The sequence below is a fragment of the Alligator sinensis genome, unplaced genomic scaffold (genome assembly GCF_000455745.1).
Source record: "Alligator sinensis unplaced genomic scaffold, ASM45574v1 scaffold1021_1, whole genome shotgun sequence".
Classification (NCBI taxonomy): Eukaryota; Metazoa; Chordata; order Crocodylia; family Alligatoridae; genus Alligator; species Alligator sinensis.
In genome coordinates this window covers 1,522,590-1,531,246 of record NW_005842185.1, presented here as the reverse complement: position 1 = coordinate 1,531,246, position 8,657 = coordinate 1,522,590, and the positions used below count along the sequence as shown (strand labels likewise).

General features: G+C 45.9%; 1 protein-coding gene across 1 annotated transcript in view; it reads left to right on the top strand.

Moving 5' to 3' along the window:
* The window catches only part of LGR5 (leucine rich repeat containing G protein-coupled receptor 5), a 95,275-nt gene that overhangs the window by 77,360 nt on the left and 9,258 nt on the right, over positions 1 to 8,657 (top strand). Inside the window, exons 16-17 of the mRNA XM_025207167.1 lie at positions 4,805 to 4,950; positions 6,209 to 6,292. Coding sequence (XP_025062952.1) covers positions 4,805 to 4,950; positions 6,209 to 6,292 — 230 coding nt within the window. The remainder of the gene's footprint in view (positions 1 to 4,804; positions 4,951 to 6,208; positions 6,293 to 8,657) is intronic.

Below are 8,657 nucleotides of genomic sequence, written 5' to 3'. Positions count from 1 at the left end.
GAGGGGAAAGGAGTATATGATTGGGGGGGGGGCAGTGATATGTCCATGCCCTGCCTTTACCCCGCACCCTCAAGTCACAGGATCCCCCCAGACCTGCTTTGCCTCTCACTCCTGACCCACTGTACCCCACCACCCAGCCCTCCCAGTGCCCCTCGCTTCTGACCCATAGCCCCTTGCCCCATCCAGCCCTGCTGCCCATGTAATGCACATGCTCTCTCTCTCTCTCTCTCACCTACCAGCAGCTGCCAGGGCCCACACACAGCACCTGATCCCCCAACAACCAATCACCTTTCCCCGCTGACCCCAGGTCCAAACAGCCAAGCCTCAAGTCCCAGAGAAAAGCAGAGGCAGAGCAAAACCCCGGACATTTGCTTGCATTTTAAAACCCCGTCTGGACTGAGGTCAGGGGACCAAAAAAGAAGACATGTCCAGGACAACCCGGACATATGGTAACCTTAGTTGTGTGCTTGAGGTTGCAAAGTGAGGTGTTCAATACATGCTTACTTCACAGAAAGGACTATTCTTATTCAAGCTTTTATGAATTCAATTCCACTGACTTCCCCCCACTCCCTTCTCAGTCTGGCAGTGGCTGCCCCCACTCCCATGAGTGGGGGAGGGGTAGAAGCCTGGCAGGCACTGCGCTCCCCTCCCCTCCACCTCACAGACCCGGGCTGGAGTCCCGTGTGGGCCAAGGAGGGGATTTAAAGTCCCACTCTCCAGCAAGCTAGCCCTGGGATGTTACCTGGCCACACCCCCTCTACTCAAGCAGGGAGGGGTAAGAGCCTTAAAGGGCTTCTGTCTTCCCTTCCCCTTGACAGTGGCTGGGAGGCATGCTCTAGCACCCCCTGGCTTCTGGCTTGAGCCACTGCAGGCATGTGGCTGCATTTCCTGAATCAAAAGTGAATGTCTGTCCATTTGCTAATCTGTTCTATCTGTGCAGTTTAGGCTAACCTGCAAAGACTGAATCAATTCAGCCTCAGGCTTTTTGACTGTCTGTACCTAGCTCCAGTGGTTTTCAACTTTCTGAGGGTCCCAGCACCCCTCTAACTCCTGTGAGTTGAATTGAGCAGCACCCCAATTCAGTGGCTAATGTATTTATTACAGCACTTAACTCCTGGCAGGAGGAGCAGGGGAAAGGAGCAGGAGTGAACACTTAGTTCCCCACAGAGCAGAAGGGTAGGGATGAGCTTACCTCCTTGCATTGTAACCTGCATTTAGCTGCTCCCACAGGGGCAAAGGGGAGGATCAAGCGCTTAACTCCCTCAGACAGGGTCCAGCAAGGACAAGGTGAGCTTGCCACTGCAGTACTTTATATAGGGGCTGAGTGGGGAAGAGCAAGTGATTATCACCTTGCACCCCATGGCACGCTCAAAACAAGCCTGAGATACCCCTGTTGACAATTACTGGTACAAATCTGAGCAAGTAGCAGTTTTATTTTTCTTTTCTGATTATTTAAATTATAATTTAAATGTTAGCTTTAAAGCCTGTGGGTTAGCTCTTTCCTCTCTCTACTATGCCTTTCACTACAAAGCATTAAACCCTAACTGGCAGTTCAAAGGCCCCGTTTATTTGGGTTGATTGCTTTGTTGACTGCTACCTTGCCAGATGATTACAATTTATATAGAACTCATTTACTGTTTGCTTACCCTGATGAAAATAACCTGATAAGCTGATAGTATTCCATTTTAGTTTATTTCCATTTATGTGAAGTTACTGATCTGTTTTTATTTATTGTTAAGTGTTAGCTTTTAATTAAAACATACAATTGAAAAACTGTGTAGACTGAATGTTTCTTTACCAACCATCAGGGAACAGATAGCAGAGTCCACCGAGAGGTGATCTATAAAGCTTAACAAACTTAGCATGCAGACAGAAGTAACTTTTGAAATGTCTCCAAGTGTAACAGGGCTAGAAATGTTTCAAAAAGGGGAAAAGAGCCACTGTGGTGTCCTCAGCTGAAAACCTTCAGAATTCAACAAGGGGATAATATAGGGGGCTGCATCAACCTACATCTCCACCCCCAGCTTTCTCCCCCTCTCTCCCCAACAAGGAGGGGAAGTAGAGGGAAGAACAGAGAACACCACAGTGGAGAGCAGGGATCTTTTTTTGGGAGGGGGGGTGGAAGGAGGGTGGTTGTGGGGGGAAGGGGTGGCAGGGGCTGCCAGGATTCTAACACTTCAACCCAAAACTTCTTCTCTCCCTCTCTTGGTGAAATGAAGAGGTAGCAGAAGGGATTAGGGGCTGGAGAACAAGGTTCTGGCAGGGACCCCAACAGGGTACACAGAGCAGGATGCAGTAGCAGGAGAGCTGGAAAGCTGGCAGTCAGATTGCCAGGTTGTCTACCCAGCTCTCCCTCCCTCCCTTGTGGAGAAAAACTTATGGGTCCCTCTGTCCCTATGCACATGTAACAAAAAGTGAAACACTTCAAAGCAGTACCCTTTTAAAAAGGAATTTGGGCATTCTTCAGCTGCTTTGGGAATATTTCAGAGTGCATGCACATTTCTGCAGCTGATCTTTTGAAGCGTTCTAACGCAGGGGCAGACAATTATTTTGGCTGGAGGGCCACTTATTGAGTTTTGGCAAGCTGTTGAGGCCGCATGGGTAGCCTGGCCCCTTGACAGGTGCCCCGCCCCCTGGTTGCCATCTTGTGAGTGGAAGTCCTGCCCCCTAACCCTTGACCTTTGCAATCAGAAGTCCCTCCCCTTGCCCCCAGAAGTACTCCTTTCAGCAAGGGGTTTTGCCATCTCAAAACCAGAAAAGTATCAAATTATATTCTAAAAAGCAAACATCTAGAACATTCATTAATCCGATTTCAATAAATATTTTTGTCCTGGTTTGTATGTGTTTGTATAGTGTACGTAGAGGTGACTGGCATATAATAGCTTAAAATGAAGTCTTACTCCTGCATATTGTGAGGGGGAAGGGTGGCTATAGGTTTGTGGGGGCTGTGGGTGTGTGGGTAGGGGGAATGTGGGGGAGAGTGCGAGTGTCTGTGGGGGTGGATAGGTGTGGGGGTGGATGAGGAAGCATGTGTGTGTGGATATGTGGAGTGTGGGTAGGTACAGGGTTTATAGGGGGCTGTGTGGGGGGAAGGTAGTTGGCGTGTGTGAGGGGATGTGGGGGTCTGTGTGTATGGCAGTGATGGGGGAGGGAACACATGTGTATGGTAGGGTGTGCATGTGGGATTCACCCTATGAACACACGCACCCCCCCGGGGGACTGTACTCCCACTGTCCGGCGATGCAGCCAGGAGCCACATGGTGCTGGAGTAGTGCCGGGCTAAGAAGGCAGGGAAATGGCTGGGGGTGGGGTGGAATTGGGCTGCGTCCTGCTGGCGGCTCCCCCTGGGTCCTACTACCCATGGCTCCTGTCATCTTTGACAGGCAGCCAGGAGCAGGTAAATATTAATTTTCTAAATTTTTTAGGGGCTCCATGGGCCAGATAGAATGGCCTGGCAGGCTGGATCCAGCCCATGCGCCATATTTTGCCCATCCTGTTCTAAAGGCATTTGAAATGTTTCAATTGTTACTTCTGTCTGCACTTTTATATTTCTCCCATAGTCACCTGTATTTTTCCACCGTATGCATAGGCATTTCTTTGTACCCACCCCATTTTGAAATATCTACAGAGCAACAGACTTCAAAATGTATGAGACCTGCAACTTTCCTAGGAGTATAATAAACTGAAATCCAGTAGTCAATGTGAAATCCTAAATCAGCATAGGAAATACACACATTCTAAAAGGGGCTAGTTTATGAATGTCAACACCTCATAACAGAAATCACCCATGATAACAAAAATCATAAAACAATTTCCTTTGTAACATCCTTTTTTCACACATTTCAAAATTTTCAAATCATTCACATTTCAGTTTATAAGTCCCCACTCTTGATCTTTGTCCAAGGGATAAAACTCCCTTCTGCTATTTTAAAATACAGATGGACAAAGTTTAAATCTAATCTCAAATTAATCTTGATGGCCTCAAAATGTGAGGGCTTGTGGACTGAGGTTTTGGTCGTACTCATAATCCAGGTAGGATGATCTTGAATCTCTCTTTTTAAAAGAAAAATAAACCTAAGGAAATGACATGGATAAATTAGAGAGTTAAAACAGTTAAAATCACTAGATGTCAGGAAAGGCAAATATTATGGTTTTGGAAGCAACATTCACTCAACTGCACTGCAGATATATATTTAATATAGCAGGACTAGACAATTTAACGTATCAGTAAATATGTTATAAATTATCTGTTATGAAATAAATAAGATGCAAGCACACTGTATTTTTAAAATATGCCTTGGAACTCTTTGCGTTTTCTGACTTGTAATTTTATCTGTGCAACCCTAACACTGCGTTAATAAGATTTTTTAAACATAGAAATTTTTACTTTCAACCATTATGTAACTTAGTTCATCTCTCCCCATGTTAACCATAATGAGCCAGGATAAAAGGCAGTCAAGCCTGTGGCATGTGTGGCCAAGAGGCACATGCACCCTCTGTGTGCAACACCTGGCAGACTGGAAAGAGAACAGGCAACACAGTGCCAGATAGGGCAGGAAACAGAAAGAGCAGCAAATCAGTCAGGGAACACAGGGCCAGGAGCAGAAAGTAGAGTAGCAAATTGGGCAGGGACACAGGGCAGGGAGCAGGAAGCAGAGCAGCCAATCAGGTAGGGGAAGGGGATGAGAGTGGCACTCAGGGAAGGTGTGGGGCTAATTTGTGGCACACCTGCCAAGAAAGTTAGCCCCTACTGAAGTACACCTTTCTAACAAATGTAATGTCATAGTTCTCTGTTAATATACAGGGTCATGGAAATGCCATATGCTTACCAGTGCTGTGCGTTTGGAGCTTGTGAGAGCCATTACAAAATCCCAAGCCAGTGGAACAAAGATGAGAATAGCAGCACTGATGATTTTCACAGGAGAGAGACCAGCATGTTACAAATTCAAGGTAAAATTCTAATATAATAAAGAGCTTTGTCTGTCTGTCTGTCCATAATGCTTTTGGTCAGCTTCAAGAGGACAGGTGGCAATTGGCTGCATGGGCCCAGGTGGGGAGGAGGCAGAGGCGGGCACCCAACAGCCAGCAGGGAGGCGGGGGAAAGCCCTGCTGCTCAGTGGAGGAGGTGGAAGCAGGCGGAGGCGGGCGCAGACACATCCAACAGTTGGCAGGGGGAGGGAGGTGGCAGGGACAGAAGGGAACATGGAGGGGAAGGGAGGTGGGGGGAAGAAGCCCCGTTGCTCAGGTGAGGAGATGGAGGTGGGTGGGGGGAGGGAGCCCCTGCACCGGTGGCTGAAGGAAGCGGCAGTGGTGGCAGCACAGGGAGTGTTTACATTGCCAGCCCTGAACAGTGAACAGGGGGGGGCCAGGTAGACACGCCTTAGTTATTTTAAATCTGTCATTCATAACAGGCAATTGGCTAGTGTATAATATTGCCCTTTGCCTTTATAACATTCTTAAATGCTCCTGATTGCTCCAGTAAAATCAATGGGAATTTTACTATTGAATTTAATGGGAGTAGGATGCAACTCTCAGACTGTGAGAATTGTTTCCTAATACCCTTTCAAGGGGTGCCATCACTTTGAATGGACCATACCAATCACCACCGCAGAGTGTGATTTCTAATGTTTTGCCTATGAAAAACAAATCACTTAGCTTGCTAATACCAAGGGCTGCTCTATGTGACCCAACAGCAAATAACATAATGCTGATGACCAACTCTTCCCAAAATTGAGAGGAAGTAAAATGGCTCTAGCTAGGCTTCCCGCTCAATAGGAGGATGGTTCAGGGCTTCACTGTCAGAGATTGCTGCTGGCTTGGAAATATATGTTCTGGGATTACGTGTTGTAATCAGTGGAGGTGTTTGGGTGTGAAACAAACATAACAGAGCAGAAATTTTGAGAGATAGCATAGCAGTATCTTTACCTAGTATTCCTCAGATGTCAGGAAAAGCCTCCTCTCTTCAATGGCTAGAGTATTTGAAGGACACCTTTCTGAAACAAATTATCTTTAGGGGACTGGGAATGCCATTGTTTACATCAGTCCTCCCTAGCTAATCCAAAACCAAATAGCCAAAGTCTGTTTAGGTTTTGTTAAGAGACATCAAGGCCAAACATTAAACTTGCACAGCCACTTCCCAAAAGTTACACTAGTAAAGTTTCTATACAACCAGAGTCTAAAGATCTGGGTTTTTCCCCTGCCCCCACAGATGAACGTGACTTGGAAGATTTTCTGCTGGACTTTGAGGAAGACTTGAAAGCTCATCATTCAGTGCAATGCTCACCCCCTCCAGGTATGCCAAACAGATAGGAGACTTAACAGTTTCCCTGGATAGCTGATCCAGCAATATGAAATAATGCAGTGAGTTGCAATAATTTGGAAGCATAACTCCAAAGTTTCATAAGTTCATAAGTTTCATAAGTTCATTAAACTTATGAAACTCTTCAGCAATGGCATTTCCCATATGCCACTTCTGTACCTTGGTTCCTGGAACTACTTGTACCAAAAAATCGCCCCTCCAGTCCTAAAGCAATTCTCTCCCTCTCATTTTGGTACTACCAATATGTTCCTGTAAGTCATTGTATTTTGTGCTCATGGAAAAAAAGATAAGTCCAGTCACTCCAGCATAAGCCTGAAATTAATCTTTTGTAGCCAGATGAATCATACCAGATTTATTCTACTATAATAGCACTTACTCTACTATAATAGTTTGCCCCAATTTATAGAAGACAAGAAAATCCTAATTCTGTTGCCCTGAAAAGACCTTCTTAACTAAATTACTTTCCATTATTGGCATTGTCTTTATTGGACAGCGTTTCCTGATAAGCCAAACAGTATGGATAAGAAAAAATAGGATCAGAACAGAGGAAGCAAAAAAACTCTTACACCAGTCCTACTAAATACTTGCAACTTTCCTTACAACGAAGTCATCTCTTGGAAGACTTTCCCTGCACCTGTGCTATCCTGTATACCACTGGCTGTGGACACAGAGGGTAGGAGGTTCATGCAGCAGCCAAAACCTGTTGTCAGAGCTTTCTGCTTATCCAAAACAGCACATGTTCTAGACAACAGTAAATATGACAGCTCCCACCCTCCATATGCACACCAATATTGGTGTGTAGGTATCTCCATTTGCCTGTGCTCTGGAAGTTTTGGCCAGCAGTATATGTACAGTGTACATACATCCTGGGATTTCATATGCCTCACACCAAGGAAGAGTAGAGCAGGTTGACCACCCTCTCAATTCTTTTCAGCTGCCTTTGGCTCAAGATGGAGCTTATCACCATCCAAGTTCCAATTTCCAGACTACCTCAAAGTTAATTCTAGTTTACCTTAGTTTTAGTAGAACTTAGCTTTGCCACTTATTGACATCATGTAATTTTCCCTAAACTTTGTAATCCAAAATAACCTCTTTGAGATTGCCTGGATTCAGATCATGGTCTTCTTATGCCATGTCAATACCAGCAGCAGATGGACACTTGAAATAGCTCTGGTACTTGAGAGAATCCCTCATCTTGAAAAGTAAATCCTTCACCTCACAGATCCACAAGGACAGATGTACCCCCTAGGCAAATCTGTGATGCTGGCATCAGACTCAAGACTCCAAGATGCCTATGGGCATGACTACTGGGAAACAGAAAGCATACATACATGGGCTCCTTGCTATTCAAAATAGTATTCTCCAGCCAAGAGGACCAAAGAACTTCTTTAGGTAAGGTGAAGGGCAAAGGGAGTTCCAGGGGCAGAACCCCCATGAAGAACTTCTCCCAAAGATCTCCTTCCTAACATCAGCCTGCCACCAAGTCTTCACAATCACAAGTGGCAACCAGTGCAGCTCACATGCCTTATAGTGCCAATGGCTCAGCACCCAAGCAGCATACTGAGAACCTGATGCTTTTGGCACTGAAGTTTCCATCTTCTTCACTTCATTATTCTATCAACCTTCTACTCTAAAGCACTAGCCTTGCACTCGATGATGCTGATATGCTTTGTACCATCTACTATAGCAACTTATAAACTTGTGTAAATCCAGGGGGGAGTGAAAGTGCTGCCTTGCCCAAGCACCACACACCACCACAGGCCCAGTGAGGGTCATGGAGCCATCAGACCAGCTCTATGACAGGAAATAGGGCTGCATGAAATTCTGATGGCAGTTTCATTTCAATGCTGTTTCGACTTGTTTCGAGCTTGAAACAACAAAATTGAAATGGAAGAGAGCTTCGAAACAGCCTTGAAACGAAACGAGGTAAGTTGAAACGTTTTGAAATATTCAAAACATTTCGAGTTTCGAAGCTCAAGCTGGGCTTGCCTGCAGGGAAACAGAAACTAAAATAAGGAGAGGCAGGGAGAAAGTGGGGGAAGGACTACTCTGATATTGACTGTGTGTAGCTGGCCAGTGACTGTCATCCTTCCCTGAGGTCCCTTCCAATTCCAGTGCTCTGGGGGAGGGATGGAAAAACTGCAAAGAAGGCAGCATTGTTTGAAGTGCCCTGCTTTCTGCCTTGGTGTCAGTTGAGTGAGGGCGCACCTTAACAGAGACACACACACTGTCACCCACCCATGTCACGAGTTTTGCCTGTCAGCAGCCAGAGGTGCAGGGGCCCAGAACCCATAACCCCCTGCACCAATCTCCTCGACAGCTCTCAGGCTTCATGGCC